Source organism: Leucoraja erinacea, chromosome 10 (genome assembly GCF_028641065.1).
Source record: "Leucoraja erinacea ecotype New England chromosome 10, Leri_hhj_1, whole genome shotgun sequence".
NCBI lineage: Eukaryota > Metazoa > Chordata > Chondrichthyes > Rajiformes > Rajidae > Leucoraja > Leucoraja erinaceus.
Genome location: NC_073386.1, coordinates 59,495,150 through 59,516,014, shown reverse-complemented (window position 1 = coordinate 59,516,014; position 20,865 = coordinate 59,495,150). Strand labels below are relative to the sequence as shown.

The 20,865-nt window shown below is 44.1% G+C and overlaps 1 protein-coding gene across 1 annotated transcript in view; it reads right to left on the bottom strand.

The window, feature by feature from the left end:
- LOC129700667 (adhesion G-protein coupled receptor D2) overlaps positions 1–20,865 on the bottom strand; it is a 311,685-nt gene that overhangs the window by 117,385 nt on the left and 173,435 nt on the right. The window contains exon 22 of the mRNA XM_055641248.1: positions 12,752–12,805. Coding sequence (XP_055497223.1) covers positions 12,752–12,805 — 54 coding nt within the window. The remainder of the gene's footprint in view (positions 1–12,751; positions 12,806–20,865) is intronic.

The window sequence follows — 20,865 nt, the reverse complement described above, 5'->3', positions numbered from 1 at the left end:
TAAACATGGCTGCAATCTGCGGACGTGGCGTGGAAGGACGAGAAGCTGCAGCAAAGAAGTCAAAGCAAAATTACCGAATGGAAACGAAGCCGAAACGCCAAATAACTGAAAGGGCGTGATGCCTAAAAGCCAACGAACCAAAAGGCTGCGTCGCCTACAAGCCAACTCTGTCCAAAGCAAGCGCTGTCTGCGGAGGGCGCTCAGCATCGCCGAGGACTGCTCTCACCCCCCCCCCCACCACCCCCCACCCCCCCCCCGGACACTTATTATTATTTTTTTTTATTCAAATCGTTTGCTATGTCGCTCTTCCAGGGAGATGCTGGCAATGCATTTCGTTGTCTCTGACTGACTGTACACTGACATGACAATTAAAATTGAATCTGAATCTGAATCTGAATCTGAACTCACCGAATGCCACTCTGTCGAATAGTCATATAATGGCTTGCGTGGGAAAATGCCCCCCACCCTCCCGTCTCCACCGGCCAGTGATGTGATGGACGTGGGGATCTGGAACAATCGCTGACCAGTCCCGCCCCCTGGCGACGTCATGTGCGTTATTTGACTTTTCGGCCGAGCGGCATTCGGTTAACTGACTTATAGGTGACGAAGCCTTTCGGTTCGGTGGCGTTTCGGCACAGCAGCCATTCAGTGAGTTTGCTTTTAGGCATCGCAGCCTTTCAGTTCGTTGGCATTTCGGCTTCGTATGTTTTGGTTATTTGGTGTTTAAGCTTCGTTTCCATTCGGCTATTTGGTGTCGACTTCTTTGCTTCGGCTTCTCGTCCTTCGATGCCACATCCGGGTACCCTACGGCACAGCATGTGCTTCATCCTGCGCTGATCTGTTACTTGGGAAGACGGTGCAGGCCCCGTGACCATTTCCCAACGAACATCCACTCCTTCCTGCGTCTCCCAGGTGCTTGGGCTTGCCAGGGCCTTCTCTGCATCTCCCTCTCATGGTTCGAAGGCCGAGCAGGCCATCCACGAGTGCAACCAACCTCCTCAAAACAACACACACACAGCACCCGCAGAATAGTTTGTGGAATTCAACACAGAAAGTGGCCATAAATTAAACCCAAAACGAGTAGCTGAGAAAAACCACCAGCCAATGAACCTTGTGGGTGGAAGGTGACAGCTCCAGGCTCTGTAGTGCTTTTGGTTCAGTGCACACACAGTCTTCAATGCAACAGACCAGCTCATCAGTCCCCAAGGCAACACTAATTAGATGCTGTTACATTGTGGGTATGGAGCAGGTGAGTCGAACGGTGTTGTACAGCTCTGTGGTGGACCCCATGAAATTCATCATGCGCCAGACAGCCACGGGTGATCCAGCATACGGCTGTAGGAAGAACACTGTCCATCTGAAGCCATTCTCAACTCTAGCTTTGACAATTTGCCAACAAGCATCGATCTGAAGCAATGACTTTTCCCTCCATGGTGGTGCAGCAGTAGAGTTGCTGCCTTACAGCGCCAGAGACTCGGGTTCCATCTTGACTATGGGATACTTGTTTGTACCTTCTCCCCATGACCTGCATGGGTTTTCTCCGAGATCTTCGGTTTCCTCCCACGCTCAAAAGCCGTACAGGTTTAATTGGTTTGGTATTAAAAAAATTACGAATTGCCCTTGGTGCGTGTAGGATAGTATTAATGTTCGGAGATCGCTGGTCGGTGTAGACTCGGTGGGCCGAAGGGACTGTTTCTGCGCTGTATCTCTAAACCAAACTGAAGATGCTGCCTAACCTGCCAATTATTTACCGCATTCTGTTTACCAGAATTTTCTTTTGGCTTTTCAATAGAATGATTGAATGGAGGTTTGGCGGTGTGATGGTGTGATATTTGGAGCTTGAGAAGTGGCAGCTCTGATGTTGGTCAGTCCTTCCACCTTCCAGAGTTTGAGGTGCTCGGGGCAAGCTTTCTACAGGATGCATGTTTTCACTGGCACCAGTTACAATCCATCTTTCCCCAAGAGGGCAGTGTACCGTGCAAGCAAGCCTTGGAGCATTTGTAAGGGCAGGAGAGGACCTTTGAATGTAAGTTGCAGCCTGGGTAGATGTTGATTGCTGGTAGGCACGTTACAGGTTTGTTGAGGTTGGTGGTGGGAAATGAGCTGTGAGAATGGGATGGGATTGGAACGTTGGAAATGCACAAGGTTCTTAAACCTCCTGTAGTCCCGCGCCCATGCTTGGCTACCTTGACAACTCAGTCGCCTCGATCTCAACCATCTTCCAGGAATTTTCCCAGTGAGAGTAGGGAAGATTCAAACAAGGGGACATGACTTGAGAATTAAGGGACAGAAGTTTAGCGGTAACATTAGGGAGAACTTCTTTACTCAGAAAGTGGTGGCTGTGTGGAATGAGCTTTCAGTGAAGGTGGTGGAGGCAGGTTCGTTTTTATCATTTAAAAATAAATTGGATAGTTATATGGACGGGAAAGGTATGGAGGGTTATGGTCTGAGCGTAGGTGTATGGGACTAGGGGAGAATACGTGTTCGGCACGGACTAGAAGAGTCGAGATGGCCTGTTTCCGTGCTGTAATTGTTATATGGCTATATGGTTATATGGCTGCTTGTGGATGTCGTCAAGTCAAGTCAAGTTTATTCGTCATATACATATACGAGATGTGCAGTGAAATGAAAAGTGGCAATGCTCGCGGACTTTGTGCAAAAAGACAAACAACCAAACAAACTATAAACAGAATGGAACAGAATCACATATTCTTTTACATATTAAATATTGTGGGCGGAAGGAAAAAGGAAAAAGGGAGACATTCCAAGGCCCCATTGAGACAAGGTCCTCTCTTCCCCTCTCCTCTGTCATGTTGTATTCTTGCCTCCTCTCTGACAGTCCCTCCACAAAGATGTTAGCGCCTGCAGGCATGGCCTTAAAACACAAGCACCTACTGTTGCAGATGCTGGCCTGGTTTAATCAGTGCTGCCCAACCATTCACCCCGTCAGGGCCAGTGGCTGTGAACGGAGCTAAAACCAGCACACCAACGCCTCTACTTCCTTCGAAGGCTTAGCAAGTGCGGCATGTCCCCTACAGCTCTCACCAACTTCTACAGATGAACCATAGAATGCATTGTATCAGGATGCATCACAACTTGGTTTGGTAACAGCCCCATCCAAGCCCGCAAGAAATTGTAGCAAATTGTGGACGCAGCCCAGACCATCACACAAACCAACCTCCCTTCTATGGACTCCATTTGTACCTCACGCTGCCTCGGCAAGGCCAGCAGCATAATCAAGGGCCAGTCTCACCCCGGTCACTCTCTCTTCTCCCCTCTCCCCTACAGAAATGTGAAAACGCACACCTCCAGATTCAGGGCCAGTTTCTTCCCAGCTGTTATCAGGCAACTGAATCATCATACCACAACCAGAGAGCAATGCTGAACTACTATCTACCTCTTTGGAGACCCTCGAGCTATCCTTGATCGGACTTTGCTGGCTTTACCTTGCACTAAACATTTTTCCCTTATCATGTATCTATACACTGTAAATAGCTCGATGGTAATCATGTATTGTCTTTCTGCTGACTGGTTAGCACGCAACAAAAGCTGTTTACTGTACCTCGGTACACGTGACAATAAATTAAACTAAACTAAATTCCACTGGCTGGTGTACCAGCTAGAGGTGACAGGTCAAACATAGAAACATAGAAATTAGGTGCAGGAGTAGGCCATTCGGCCCTTCGAGCCTGCACCGCCATTTAATATGATCATGGCTGATCATCCAACTCAGTATCCCGTACCTGCCTTTTCTCCATACCCTCTGATCCCCTTGGCCACAAGGGCCACATCTAACTCCCTCTTAAATATAGCCAATGAACTGGCCTCAACTACCCTCTGTGGCAGAGAGTTCCAGAGATTCACCACTCTCTGTGTGAAAAAAGTTCTCCTCATCTCGGTTTTAAAGGATTTCCCCCTTATCCTTAAGCTGTGACCCCTTGTCCTGGACTTCCCCAACATCGGAAACAATCTTCCTGCATCTAGCCTGTCCAACCCCTTAAGAATTTTGTAAGTTTCTATAAGATCCCCTCTCAATCTCCTAAACTCTAGAGAGTATAAACCAAGTCTATCCAGTCTTTCTTCATAAGACAGTCCTGACATCCCAGGAATCAGTCTGGTGAACCTTCTCTGCACTCCCTCTATGGCAATAATGTCCTTCCTCAGATTTGGAGACCAAAACTGCACGCAATACTCCAGGTGTGGTCTCACGCAGACCCTATACAACTGCAGTAGAACCTCCCTGCTCCTATACTCAAATCCTCTTGCTATGAAAGCCAACATGCCATTCGCTTTCTTTACTGCCTGCTGCACCTGCATGCCTACCTTCAATGACTGGTGTACCATGACACCCAGGTCTCGCTGCATCTCCCCCTTTCCCAATCGGCCACCGTTTAGATAATAATCTGCTTTCCCGTTTTTGCCACCAAAATGGATAACCTCACATTTATCCACATTAAACTGCATCTGCCAAACATTTGCCCACTCACCCAGCCTATCCAAGTCACCTTGCAGTCTCCTAGCATCCTCCTCACACCTAACACTGCCCCCCCAGCTTAGTGTCATCCGCAAACTTGGAGATATTGCCTTCAATTCCCTCATCCAGATCATTAATATATATTGTAAATAGCTGGGGTCCCAGTACTGAGCCTTGCGGTACCCCACTAGTCACTGCCTGCCATTGTGAAAAGGAACCGTTTACTCCTACTCTTTGCTTCCTGTTTGCCAGCCAGTTCTCTATCCACATCAATACTGAACCCCCAATGCCATGTGCTTTAAGTTTGTATACTAATCTCTTATGTGGGACCTTGTCGAAAGCCTTCTGGAAGTCCAGATACACCACATCCACTGGTTCTCCCCTATCCACGCTACTAGTTACATCCTCGAAAAATTCTATAAGATTCGTCAGACATGATTTACCTTTCGTAAATCCATGCTGACTTTGTCCAATGATTTCACCACTTTCTAAATGTGCTGCTATCCCATCTTTAATAACTGACTCTAGCAGTTTCCCCACTACCGATGTTAGGCTAACTGGTCTGTAATTCCCCGTTTTCTCTCTCCCTCCCTTCTTAAAAAGTGGGGTTACGTTTGCTCCCCGCCAATCCTCTGGAACTACTCCAGAATCTAAGGAGTTTTGAAAGATTATTACTAATGCATCCACTATTTCTGGAGCTACTTCCTTAAGTACTCTGGGATGCAGCCTATCTGGCCCTGGGGATTTATCGGCCTTTAATCCATTCAATTTACCCAACACCACTTCCCGACTAACCTGGATTTCACTCAATTCCTTCACCTCCTTTGACCCGCGGGCCCCTGCTATTTCCGGCAGATCATTTATGTCTTCCTTAGTGAAGACGGAACCAAAGTAGTTATTCAATTGGTCCGCCATATCCTGGTTCCCCATGATCAACTCACCTGTTTCTGACTGCAAGGGACCTACATTTGTTTTAACTAATCTCTTTCTTTTCACATATCTATAAAAGCTTTTGCAGTCAGATTTTATGTTCACTGCCAGTTTTCTTTCATAATCCATTTTTCCTTTCCTAATTAAGCCCTTCGTCCTCCTCTGCTGGTCTCTGAATGTCTCCCATCCTCCGGTATGCTGCTATTTCTGGCTAATTTGTACGCATCATCCTTCGCTTTGAAACTATCCCTGATTTCCCTTGTTATCCACGGATGCACTACCTTCCCTGATTTATTCTTTTGCCAAACTGGGATGAACAATTTTTGTAGTTCATCCATGCAGTCTTTAAATGTCTTCCATTGCATATCCACCGTCAACCCTTTTAGAATTAATTGCCAGTCAATCTTGGCCAATTCCCGTCTCATACCCTCAAAGTTACCTTTCTTTAAGTTCAAAACCATTGTTTCTGAATTAACAATGTCACTCTCCATCCTAATGAAGAACTCAACCATATTATGGTCACTCTTGCCCAAGGGGCCACGCACAACAAGACTACTAACTAACCCTTCCTCATTACTCAATACCCAGTCTAAAATAGCCTGCTCTCTCGTTGGTTCCTCTACATGTTGGTTTAGATAACTATCCCGCATACATTCCAAGAAATCCTCTTCCTCAGCACCCCTGCCAGCTTGATTCACCCAATCTATATGTAGATTGAAGTCACCCATTATAACTGCTTTGCCTTTGTCGCAAGCATTTCTAATTTCCTGTTTGATGCCATCCCCAACTTCACTACTACTGTTAGGTGGCCTGTACACAACACCCACCAGCGTTTTCTGCCCCTTATTGTTTCGCAGCTCTTCCCATACCGATTCCACATCCTCCAAACTAATGTCCTTCCTTTCCATTGCGTTACTGTGTGTACCAGTGTACAGACTCAGTTTAATTGCACATTGTGTACACAGTGTCCCGTATCCAGCACTTCCAAAACCAAGGACTAAAATGAGACAGACACAGAATGCTGGAGTAACTGAACGAGACAGGCAGCATCTCTGGATAGATGGAATGGGTGATGCTTCAGGTCGAGACCCTAACACACTCTGCAGCTGAGAATGAGAATCAAGGCCCAGACCAGTGAACAGTCTGCTTCCAGTCTAGGGAATAAACTCCCCAGCACTGCCTGCCGTGGGTAATTATCTGTTTCACCATCAGTCCAACCAAATGTCCAGCCTTTTTTTTACCCGATGAAAGACGAGAAGCTGAGTATTACAGGATTTTTTTCCCCTAAAGAAAGGGCTTCCTCCCATCAGAGGCAGCCTCTTCAAAAGATGGAAAATCATTTTGTGTTACCTACGGGATGTCAGCAGCCTAAATATATTACTGACTGATCATTTTTTACAAGTCACAATTTTTGTAGTGTCAACCTGTCAAAGGTCAAAGGGGAAAACATGCAAGATTCCCAAATCAATCTGGCTGTAGAAACTGTCTCATTTCATTTCAAATTACCTGCTGTGCCCGCAGTCTGGGACAGGCTGCCTGATCTCATAAAGCATGACAACTTGGGTCAAGCTAATGTGATCATTCATAATGGACAAGTCATGCCACAGCTCCTATTAACTATTTTTAAACCAGTTCACTGAGGTACGTGATCTCTGCCAACAGCACAAAACATAAATAAACCTGTTGACAGGTTAATGCCAAAGGACACTGCTGAAGGCATTTGAAACTTTGTGGCTTTATAACAAAGTTGACGCTATTTTTCATGGCCGCATCAGGCAGACAGAGGAAAACATGCATTGATTTTTACGTTAATTAGGAAAATCAACTCCATGGACTTTTCGGTGATATATTTATATTGTCTATATTCCTTTTCTTCTTCTGGAAACCACATATTGATTAACTAATTGATGCATTGATCAACTCATGTATCTTCATTTATCATAACCAGACAGATTACAAGCAACCGCTAGGTTCTGCACTGGTGGGGAAAGATTTGCTGGAAACCACACTCGCACAAATCTTTAAAATCATTTTCCAACAGGAGGTTGCAGTGAGAATGACTTTTTTTTTTAAATTGTGTTGCCTTGTTTCAGAGCAAGGCTCCTTCAAAAATAAACAAACGTAACCTCATGGGTAAAATGGTCACGTCAGCAGATCTTCTTGCAAGTTTTCAGCTTTGATAAAAAGTGCGATCTACACTTACTGTCCATCACGAAAATAAGTGTGTAGGAAGGAACTGCAGATGCTGGTTTAAACTGAAGAAAGACACGAAATGCTGGAGTAACTCAGCGGGACAGGCAGCATCTCTGGAGAGAAGGAATGGGTGGCGTTTTGGGCCGAGACATCAGAAGGAGGGTCTCGACCCGAAACGTCACCCATTCCTTCTCTCCAAAATAAATGATTCAGGAGAATACATAATAAGGGTTTGTATACGAATTAGAAAAACTACCTCAGGAATCAATGGGTTTAATGACCATTATCTCACATGCCGTGCACTTCACACAAGGAGTCACACTATTTTAAAATTTAAGTTCAAAAGGATATAAAAGTTGGAACACAAGAGTGCCGTCAAGAGCCTTGGATCACGGTGTCATGTCCACTCTCTCTCCTTATCCTCAGAACCTGCGATCCCATTACAGTCCAGACATCTATCAGTTAAATCTTGAGTCAACATTTTCTTAGCTGGTTAGCTTTCTAATTGTCAAAATGTTAACTGGTAAAAAGTACATGAATGAGATCCAAACCCCTGTATATAACGTCAGGTCTGGAGCGTTTGACAGCACTGGGCCTGTACTCGCTGGAGTTTAGAAGAATGAGGGGGGGGCCTCATTGAAACGTACAGAACAGGGAAAGGCTTGGATAGAGTGGATGTGGAGAGGATGTTTCCACTGGTGGGAGAGTCTAGGACCAGAGGTCACAGTCTCAGAATTAAAGGATGGTCCTTCAGAAAGGAGATGAGGAGGATTTTGTTTAGTCAGAGGGTGGCGAACCTGTGGAATTCATTGCCACCGAAGGCTGTGATAGATTCTTGATTAGTATGGGTGTCAGAGGTTATGGGGAGAAGGCAGGAGAATGGGGTTAGGAGGGAGAGATAAATCAGCCACGATTGAATGGTGGAGTAGACTTAATGGGCCAAATGGCCTAATTCTGCTCCACTCACTTGTGATCTTATGATCTTATGGAGAGCATGGGCGAGTCGTGTAACAACTTCACTTCAGACCTATTTACAATGTTGCTCCTGCATCTTTGCAACCACCCAGTAATAACTTACTATTGAGACAAGACAACACAAGAGACATTTATTGTCACATGTACCAACTGGTACGGTGAAATGTGTGGTCACCATACAGCCACACGAATAAAAAAGAGCACAGAACACGATAGTCTTTAACATAGACATCCCCACACAGTGGGATTAATGTTCCCCACTGTGAGGGAAAGGCACCAAAGCTCAGTCATCCTCCGCTATTGTTCACCTGTGGTCGGGGGGCTCCCGCACCTATACGGGCGGCCCGATGTTCAGACCCACTCGCTGGATGATGGAACCGACGTCAGAATGGGAGAAACTTCTCAACGGCTTGGACTTCCGAATCGGCCACTTCCTACCGGAGACGGCGGCTCCCGAAGTCCACAGGCCGAGCTGGGCGAAGACTCACGCAGAGGGCCCTCGGCAAAGGGATCCCAGGACTCCACGATGTTGAAGTCAGCGCCGCCCGCGCTGGAAACTCCACACACCGCAGCTCCACGATGTTGAAGCAGCGGGCCCAACACTCCGGAGCTTCAAACGGCGATCCAGGTAAGGCATCGCCCGCTCCACGGTGAATCCAGTGCTGCGCCGCCGCTGAAGCTTTGGCCGGTCCCCGGCAGGAAAGGCCGCGCCAATCCAGTTGGTAGGCCGCGAGGAGGGGGGCGAGGACACGATACGGAGAATAGTCACATCCTACACAAGGAAGTAACTGGGAAACGGTTTCCCCTTTACCCTACCCCCCTCCACCCAAAACAAAATCCTCCAAAACGTACTTTTAAACAAACTAAAAACATTTTTTAAAAAAAGCAAAACAGACTGTAGGCAGAGTCTGCCATCATGCGGCGCCCCTAGTGGCCAGGCTATAAAAGTGTGCGATTTCATATTGAAAGAATGATTGAATGAATGCATGATTGAATGAATGAATGGTTACTGAATGAATGAATGAATGAATGAATGAATGAATGATGAATGAATGAATGGATGCATGAATGGATGAATGAATGAATGAATACTTTATGTGACAAGCCACAGTGAGATTCTTTGCTTGCATACCCAAGGTATGCAAATAGTGGCTACATAAGGGCACTGTCAAAGTTCCACAGTATCCACACCAAGTCCCACTTTGTTCTCCCCCCACACCGGGTCCTCCTTTGTTCCTTCCCTCGACAGCGGCGTCCTCACTTCCACGTGTCAGTCCTCATCTGTCTGTCGGCACCATCATCGGCCACCTCACAGACCTCTCTCTGTACTATCACCGCCATGTCCTCTCCGGACGCCTCTGTGGCAGCGACCCAGGACCCAGCCGTGGGCTTAGTCTACTTCACCGTCTACTCACCATGGAGGCTCCGGCCTCGGCTCCACCGGGGCTCACCTAGGAGGCGTCTCAGGCCCTCGACAGTTGTACAAGGCATTGGAGCGGCCACATTAGGAGGGTTGTGTTCAGCTTTTGCTATCCTGCCATAGGAAGGATGGCATTAAGCTGGAAAGGGTGCAGAGAAGATTTACGAGCATGTTGCCTGGACTCCAGGGCTTGAGCTACAGGGAGGGGGTTGGGCAGGCTGGGACTTTATTCCTTGGAGTGCAGGAGGCTGATGGTGATGTTACACAGGCGTATAAAATCATGAGGGGAATAGATGGGGTGAATGGTCTTTCACCAAAGGTTAGGGTATCAACAACCAGTGAACATGGATCAAGGTGAGAGGCGAAAGATTTAATACAAACACGAGGGGCCAATGTTTTCCACACAGAGGGTGGTGGGTATATGGAATGACCTGCCAGAGGAGGTAGTAGAGGCAGGTGCTATAATGGCTTCTATGGCAAGTACTAGGCATGTACATGGGTTGGAAAGGCTTACAGGGATATGGGCGGAACACAGGTGAGTGGGGCGAGCTAAGATATTGCATTTTGGTGAGCATCGGGTTGGGTCAAAAGGACAGTTCCTGTGCTGTATGACTCGAATACATCACATATATATTTGCCTTAAGTGTTCTAGTTTAAGAATACACCAGAGTAAATATTCCTAGTGTCCCTTTGAACCCCAATAGATTTGCAATGATGTTCATGGAATTTAAATTGCTTCATACCATGAACTGCTGGTTTGTCTTTGCCTCTGTGAAAGTTGGTTCTCCTCAGCTCTGATCTTCACACCAACAAGTCCTTCAAGACTCTGAAAGATCACTTGTTGAAGAACTTAAGGTGCAGCGTTAATCCCAATAGACCTCCTCAGTCACCAATCGCTCTTTAAAGGTTTGTGATGGACAAATCTGTCTTCTAAGGCCCACCTGTCAAAACCCATTTGTGGCATCCAGCACCAGGAAGGTCATAAGTGATAGGAGTAGAATTAGGCCTTAAGGCCCATCAAGTCTACTCCGCCATTCAATCATGACTGATCTATCTCTCCTTCCTCACCCCATTCTCCTGCCTTCTCCCCATAACCCCGTCACCCATACTAATCAAGAATAATTAAGAAATAAGGTTAGATTGATGTTTTGCCCACCTCTGGTAGAAAATCTACAATCGCCTTCAATGGATAATGCTCTCCTTCAAGTCGAAGTCAGATAACCATATAACCATATAACAATTACAGCACGGAAACAGGCCATCTCGGCCCTTCTAGTCCGTGCCGAACACGTATTCTCCCCTAGTCCCATCTACCTGCACTCAGACAATAACCCTCCATTCCTTTCCCGTCCATATAATTATTCAATTTATTTTTAAATGATAAAATCGAACCTGCCTCCACCACCTCCACTGGAAGCTCATTCCACACAGCCACCACTCTCTGAGTAAAGAAGTTCCCCCTCATGTTACCCCTAAACTTCTGTCCCTTAATTCTCAAGTCATGTCCTCTTGTTTGAATCTTCCCTACTCTCAGTGGGAAAAGCTTATCCACGCCAACTCTGTCTATTCCTCTCATCATTTTAAAGACCTCTATCAAGTTCCCCCTTAACCTTCTGCGCTCCAAAGAATAAAGCCCTAACTTGTTCAACCTTTCTCTGTAACTTAGTTAATGAAACCCAGGCAACATTCTAGTAAATCTCCTCTGTACTCTCTCTATTTTGTTGACATCCTTCCTATAATTAGGCGACCAAAATTGGATTCAAACAGGAGTGTGGGAACAATGGACAATGGGGACCTGGCGTGGGGGACCTGGCGTGGGGGGAGCGCTGGGGGGGTGGTGGTGGGAACAAAGGAGGAGCCAGCGTACTTGGTAACTTTGTCAGTGCCGTAGGTGACCGTTAGTTGTACACCTTGGGTTTGCAAGCAAAGAATTTCACTCTGCCATTTCACATATGACAATAAAGTATTCTATTCCATTCCATGCCATCACCAATTCCATGGTTGACTGTTACTAAGGATACAGCACCATTACCAACCTGGAACTGTCCCTTCCTTCTACTTTCATCTGAAGATTGAAGATCTCATCGAAGTATTTGATCTCTTGATTCACTTAATTCACTTGATTTGATTCACTTATTCCATTTTCTCTGTGGCTTGATCCAATGCCATGAATTTGATTTCATTAAACATTTCTTCGAATATGTCATGCAAACTGCGACATGCAAACTGGCCTAGTCCCTTTACTAGTGTTCCTGCACGCTACTAGTCTCCACCGGCAAGAAAACCAAGGCATCTTCTTGCATTTGTGACATTCCCTCCCTGGTCTGGACTTTTAGACATAGAACATAGAAACAGCGGTAGAGTTGCTCCCTCACAGCGCCAGAGACCCGGGTTCGATCCCGACTACGGGTGCTGTCTGTACGGAGCTTGTACGTTCTCCCCGTGACCTGCGTGGGTTTTCCCCGAGATCTTCAGTTTCCTCCCACACTCCAAAGACGTACAGGTTTGTAGGTTAATTGGCTTGGTAAATTGTCCTTAGTGTGTGTCAGGTAGTGTTAATATATGGGGTTTGCTGGTCGGCACGGACTCGGTGGGCCGGTGGGCCAGTTTATACCCTGTATCTCTTAACTAATATAAAACTGAACTAAATCTGCTCCAGTGCCTGTCATTTGATGAACAAAGTATAATACAAATGTGCTCAAATATGCAATTGATTGAAATGCGTATTAAATGATAATATTTACTACTTATTTGCTTACCGAAAAGTTCAAAGCTTTTCTTCGCTCTTGTAGTCTTTTGATTGTACTTCTTACCTGTGAAATGAGAAGCAGTATCTTATTTAGATTCCATATCTCAAGAACAAATAGTGCTTTGGCAATTATGGCCATATGGTCATGGGTCAGACACACGTACTTTAACAGAGCATTTACTTCCCATCAGTTCAGTTCAGTTTAGTTTATGTGTACCGAGGTTCAGTGAAAAACCTTTTGTTGCGTGCTAACCAGTCAACAGAAAAACAATACATGATTACAATCAATCCTTCTACAGTGTATTGATACATGATAAGACACGTATCAACGCTGAAGATGACTCAGCAAAGACAGTAAGAAAGATAAATAGAGTCTGAAAGCGGCACGGTGGCATTGTGGTAGAGTTGCTGCCTTACACCGTTTGCAGCACCAGAGACACGGTTCGATCCCCACTATGGGTGCCGTCTGTACACAGTTTGTGCGTTCTCCCCGTGACCGCACGGGTTTTCTCCGAGGCCTTCGATTTCCTCCCACATTCCAAAGACGTACAAGTTTGTAGGTTAATTGGCTTGGTGTAAATATAAATTGTCCCTTGTGTGTGTGGGGTAGTGTTAATGTGTCGGTGCGGACTCGATGGGCCGAAGGGCCTGTTTCCGTGCTTTATCTCTAAACTAAACTAAACCTTGAGGATGCTCAGAGGATTTTTCACAAATGCATAACAAATTATAGCATTCTGCTATTTTCTAAAATGGATAATTTTTCTGACATGTCAATGTTGATATGCATTTGGATATATACATATGAACACTGAAGAGACCAATCTGAGAGCTCGGGCTCCAGTAGAAAGAAGGGCTTAGTGTTAAAAAAATATGATTTCCATGTGAGTTTTACATCGCATTGTCAGTCACACTTACACAAGTCTCGAAGATAGACACAAAAAGCTGGAGTAACTCAGCGGGTCATACAGAAAAGGAAATAGTTGATGTTTCGGGTCAAGACCCTTCTTCAGACAGAAATGTATCAAAAAGTCACCTGTTCCTTTTCTCCAGAGATGCTGTCTGACCCGCTGAGTTAAGCCGCTGTCCCACTTTCACGACCTAATTGGCGACCTCTGCCGAGTTTGCCCTCGACTCATACACGCAGCATGGTCACCACGAGGTCGTAGGAGGTCTTTGTAACTCTTGCTCACGCTCGTGAGTGGTCTCCGCGTACTCGTGGCCTCAAGTAGGTCACGGTGTTTTTTCCAGCCTGATAAAAAATGTTCACGAATAAAATAAAGGTCGGCATGGGAAAAATCGAAACTTTGTACTCATAGGCAGGTCGTAGGTAGGTAGTGATGGTAGTTGTCGGTAGTCATAGGTTGGTAACTGGTCCGAGAAAAAAAATGTAAACATGACATCATTTTATCATGTGATCATTTTCCACTCGTAGCTAGTCGTGGTTGGTCTTAGGTGTGGAAGACTGAGGTCGAGGGGGGTCATAGGAGGTCGAGGGGGGTCGTAGGAGGTCGTATCCTTCGTCAAGTCAACACGACCTTGACATTTTTGACTAGGGTCTTCTAAACTCGTGGATTGGCTCGTCCAAGGGGGACAGGCCCTTTACTCCAGATTTTGTGTCTATCTTTGTTTAAACAAGCATCCGCAGTTCCTTCATACACTTACACAGGTCACCACGGCATTGTCAGTCACACTTACACAGTCTCCCCACTGTCAGGGTTTTACACTGCGGGACTTATCCAGATGATAATACCATGCACTGGGGCAAACCAGCATGGTGCATCATCTGCGGGCACAAGCCCAATACAGCTGGCAACATTGCAGAGGCTTCACTTGCATGCAACATCTGCCTGTCCAACTGATCCAACCTGTGATGTACAAAGGCTAAATGGGCAATGACCCCGAGTCGCATTCAGCTTCTGCGCAACAATAATGTGGAAAGGTGGAATTCTGCACAAATTATTCTCCTGCATAATCAACAACAATCCCTTTCATCTTTAACCTGTGCCATAGAATCAAAGAGAATGGCATGAACAATATAACATAAATATATGTAAGAAAGAACTGCAGATGCTGGTTTAAATCGAAGATGGACACAAAATGCTGAAGTAACTCAGCGGGTGAGGCAGCATCTCTGGAGAGAAGGAATGTGCGATGTTTCGGGTAGAGACCCTTCCTCAGACATCAAAATAAATCTATATTATGAGGACATATGTTTAAGGTGAGGGGGGAATGATATGATAGGAATCTGAGGGGTAACATTTTCACACAAAGGGTGGTAGATGTATGGAACAAGCTGCCAGAGGAGGTAGTTGAGGCAACGTTTAAGGAACATTTAGACAGGTACATGGATAGGACCGGTTTGGAGGGATATGGGCCAAATGCAGGCAGGTGGGACTTGTGTAGCTGGGACATGTTGGTCTGTGTGGGCAAGTTAGACTGAAGGGCCTGTATCCATGCTTTGAGACTCTATAACTATATATTCTATATCAGTAAGTTTTGTTTCTTGAAAATAAACAAGTCTATCCAAAGCACAATCACTTTAAAATTGCCATTTCAATGCCGTTTGACAAACTGGGAATAGTGCACAAATATTTTCCCCATTACCATTATGACCAAGATGATGAAGATTTCATGAGATCTCTGCACAAACATACCAAGGCAGTGGGAAAGTATTTTACGCGTATGGATTTTCTGACAGACAAATATATTTACTACTCTAATGGGCAGTGAAACTGACCATTGGATTACAGCAGGCGGCTTTTATTTGATGTTTTCACATGTTCACCATTATGTAGGAATGATTCCAGCAAAAATTAAATTCCTGATAAATTCAGCTGTAAGAGGTCATTAATTCCATACAAAACACTGAGCTTTAAAGCACTGCAGACACAGAAAGCAAGACCTTCATTTGTGTAACATCTTTCACATAGCATTTAGGAGTTGCAAGCATTGGATAGTCCAGCAAAGTACTTTGTGAAATTTGATCATTGTCAAAATGTGGGAAATATCAGGGTATATTTTGTGCAACATGTTTGCTCAAACAGAATTATGCTGAAAACCACATTACCAAGTTTAATAATGGGAGCGGAATACATCCAGGGCTGTTACCCCTGGTAACAACTACTCAGCTTTAAATTGGTACCAAAGGCACCAGTGATGGCAGCCAGGACTTCAGTACAACACTTACAAGAACCTGCACTAGTCGATGTGTTGGGACACAAATTCAATTTTCTGACTCAGGGGAGAGCTTGCTACAGCTCGGTAACAACTCGCAGAAAAATGCTGAATGCTATTCACAAAAGACTGAGGAAGGGCCTCGACCCAAAACATCATCCAATCCTTCTCTCCAGAGATGCTGCCTGACCCGCTGAGTTATTCCAGCACTCTGTGAAACGTCACCTATTCATGTTCTCCAGAGATGCTGCCTGGCCCGCTGAGTTACTCCAGCACTCTGTGAAACGTCACCTATCCATGTTCTCCACAGATGCTGCCTGACCCGCTGAGTTACTCCAGCACTTTGCAGCTTTTTAGAAACATAGAAACATAGAAATTAGGTGCAGGAGTAGGCCATTCGGCCCTTCGAGCCTGCACCACCATTCAATATGATCATGGTTGATCATCCAACTCAGTATCCCGTACCTGCCTTCTCTCCATACCCTCTGATCCCCTTAGCCACAAGGGCCACATCTAACTCCCTCTTAAATATAGCCAATGAACTGGCCTCAACTACCCTCTGTGGCAGAGAGTTCCAGAGATACACCACTCTCTGTGTGAAAAAAGTTTTTCTCATCTCGGTTTTAAAGGATTTCCCCCTTATCCTTAAGCCCCTTATCCTTATCCCCCTTATCCTTCACAAAAGACACTCTCTAGAACAGGGGTTCCCAACCTTTTTCATCCCGTTTACCCCACGTAACGATGTTATTTCACTTATTTATGAACAACTTTATTTAAACCATCTCTTATTGATAAAACATATAACCAATGGGAAAGTCTCGGAATTAAAAGGATCGGAGATATGTATGAAATGGGAAACCTACTATCATTCCAACAATTACAATTAAATTTTAAATTGAAAAACAACCACTATTTTAAATATCTTCAGATTTGCGATTTCATGAAAAAATACATACAAGGATATCAAAAAATAACTCCTGACTTGAGGGAAGAAGCAATGAATATTAAAGCCGACTCACAAAAATTAATATCATATTTATATAATAGTATTTTAAATATAGACCTACCATCGACAGAGGTACTTAGAGAAGAGTGGGAATGGGAATTAATGATAAAAATTACGAAGGTTACATGGGAAAAGTACTTGATATATATTCACAAATGTTCGATTAATGTAAGACATAATCTAATTCAATTTAAAATTTTACATAGATTATATTATTCAAAAACAAGATTGAACAAATTCTATCCAAATATACCCCCCATTTGTGATAAATGCTTATCCCAAAACGCAACTATAACACACTCTTTTGTTTTCTGGACTGAAGGGCGGCATCTTCGGCCTGGATTGATCGCCTCAGCGCAGACGGAGAACAAGGAGGGAAGAGACAGAGACTAAGACTTTACTCCATCACAGTGAGGAGGTGCTTGGTGAACTCACTGTGGTGGATGTTAATTTATGTTTATTGGATGTTTTGTTATTTATTATTATTGTGTATGACTGCAGGCAACGAAATTTCATTCAGACCAAAAGGTCTGAATGACAATAAAGGCATCTAATCTAATCTAATCCTGCATAAAACTTTATAGATTTTGGAGTGATATTTTTGAAATATTAAAAAAATTATTTAAGATAAGAATGGAACCTAAAACTGAAATGATTATATTTGAAGTAATGGAAGATTGGAATAAATTGAACTCATCTCAAAATTTATTTTTAAATTATGGTTTAATAATAGCAAAAAAATAATAATATTTAAATTTTGGAAAAATACATCAATACCAACGCTTAAAATGTGGATTGCAAGTATGTTGGACACCGCTCATCTTGAGGCAATGCGATTATTCCTAATGAATAAATTAGACCAATTCATAACGAGTTGGTCTCCATTTGTCATCTTTTTGGAACCATATGGTGCAACACAATTGTAAAAACTATCTTGTCCCCACCCACCCCCACCCCCGATCAGTCTGAAGAAGGGTTTCGGCCCGAAACGTTGCCTATTTCCTTCGCTCCATAGATGCTGCTGCACCCGCTGAGTTTCTCCAGCTTTTCTGTGTAACCTGTAAAAACGATCTGTTTCAGGACTGGACGAGGGTTGGTCAAGATTATAAACAATGATCTCCTTACTTCTTTTCTTTATGTCTTATTCTCTTTTTCCTATTTTCTTTTCTTCAACTTTCTTCATTCATTCTTCTTTTTTCTTCTTCTTCACACACTATACATCTCACGTCTTTTTATCCTTTACTATCTAATTTATTTTTCTTATTCTTATTTTTCTTTATTATAACAAAAAAAAAAAAAGAAGCTGTACATAAAATGTATTATGAACATATATAGTAGGCACTTTGGTGCCATATGATTGTACTTACTTCTAATAAAATAAAATATTAAAAAAAAAAAAAAAATGATGGATAACTAATGATGAACAGTGTACCAGAACCAAACACAGTCAGTCAATGAGAAAAAATACGTACAAATCCAGAATCAACAAATTTACCCCAGGTTGGGAACTGAGTTGGATGATCAGCCATGATCATATTGAATGGCGGTGCAGGCTCGAAGGGCCGAATGGCCTACTCCTGCACCTAATTTCTATGTTTCTATGTTTCTATGAAAATGTCTCATCACTGAGATTTGCAAATAATGGCAATATGATTTGTTAAATTGCAGTTCTTCAAATGAAGATATCGGGATCAATAATTAAAATACTTCAGAAATTCTTCTATATTCTAAGACTGAAAAGTTAAACTTTGATTTAGTATTTCCAGTCACAGTGTTTAGCTCAAAGCTACGAGAAGCAAGATGATAGACACAAAATGCTGGAGTAACTCAGGCTGCACCTCTGGAGAGAAGGAATGGGTGACGTTTCGGGTCGAGACCCTTCTTCATGCTCCAACATTTTGTGTCTATCTTCAGTTTAAACCAGCATCTGCAGTTCCTTCCTGCGCAGAAGAAAGATGATGTTGAATGTGAACCACATCAAATGAGAAAAAGCATCAGCAAAATACAGCAGGAATCCTCCCATGTGCTGTTGTGACGGAAACAATTTAGAGGAATGCATATGAAACATGACTGAAGCAATGCAAGACATTCCATAATGTTTGGTTATATAATGGCTGAGAATTGTTCCATCTACAATATTACTGATAGGGTCAATTGCAGAAAAGTAAATGTGCACATAAAATGATCTGAATACCTAATTTATAGCCCCTAAAGCTTTCTTTCCTCATGTAAAAAACAGAGCTATTTTTCACATTAATGTAAAGTGGCTCATTTAAAGTGTCACCCTGTTTAATCAAAATAATCCGGCATCAATTTTGATAACTGAACAATTTGTATCCCAGTTGATAAATACTCTTCCTTTTGGACTTGCAGATGATGAAATTTCCCACCGTGTAGATAAGGAAGGGGAGGGGAAAGCGACAAGTTGTATTCACTGATCCAATCGGCAATCATTCATTCCTAATGTTCACGGTGAAAACTAACTAAGAGCGGCGTTGAACAGATGTGGAGTGGTTCTGAAAACAGCAGGATTAGAAATCATAAATAAAAACAGCCGACTGTGTCAAGGGAAAGAATTGTGAGTGAGGCAGTGGCAGAGAAGCGGAGGAGACGGCTGCTTTGGGCTTTAAGTGATCATGTGTCACCAGCAGCTCTCAGCAGCACTCAATTTGTACAGCTTATGTACTCAAGTATTGACACAGAGCTGGAAGTTGTTGCAAGCAGCCAAATAGTTGGAAGCAATTAATGAATGGGAACAACAGACGGCGCGTGCCAGTGCGATGATACAGCATATCCGCACAAACACAAAATATAAATACAAAAACAGAGATGTAATGCTGAGGCTCTATAAAGGCGTTGGTCGGGCCCATTAGGAGTACTGTGGGCAAATTTGGACCCCAAATCAGAAGAAGGAGAGGGTCCAGAGGAGCTTTACCGGAATAATTCCAGGAATTATGGATTTGCATATGATGAGCTTTTGGGCCTCTACTCGCTGGAGTTTAGAAGGTTGAGGGGGGACCTCATTGAAACTTACAGAATAATGAAAGGGATAGATTGGGCAGTCACGGTGGCGCAGCGGTAGAGTTGCTGCCTTACAGTAAAATGCAGCGCCAGAGACCCCGGTTCGATCCCGACGATGGGCGCTGTCTGTATGGAGTTTGTACCTTCTCCCCGTGATCTGCGTGGGTTTTCTCCGAGATCTTCGGTTTCCTCCCACACTCCAAAGATGTACAGGTTAGTAGGCTGATTGGCTTGGTAAATGTAAAAATTGCCCAGTATAAAATTGTCCAGTGCTGAGTGATGTTCTGCCTAGAGCTTTTCATCATACTACACCCAGATCCTGATCCAGATAGAGTGGATGTGGAAAGGATGTTTCCACTGGTGGGAGAGTCTGAGACCAGAAATCATAGCCTCAGAATTAAAGGGTGCTCATAGAAGCATAGAAAATAGGTGCATGAGGAGGCCATTCGGCCCTTCGAGCCAACACCGCCATTCATTGTGATCATAGCTGATTGTCCCCTATCAATAACCCGTGCCTGCCATCTCCCCATATCCCTCCACTCCACTAGCCCCTAGAGCTCTATCTAACTCTCTCTTAAATCCATCCAGTGATTTGGCCTCCACTGCCCTCTGTGGCAGAGAATTCCACTAATTCACAGCTCTCTGGGTGAAAACATTTTTTCTCACCTCAGTCTTAAATGGCCTCCCCTTTATTCTAAGAATGTGGCCCCTGGTTCTGGACTTGCTCAACATTGGGAACGTTTTTCCTGCATCTAGCTTGTCCAGTCCTTTTATAATTTTATATGTTTCTATAAGATCCTCCTCATCCTTCTAAACTCCAGTGAATACAAGCCTAGTCTTTTCAATCTTTCCTCATATGACAGTCCCGCCATCCCAGGGATCAATCTCGCGAACCTACGCTGCACTGCCTCAATCACAAGGAT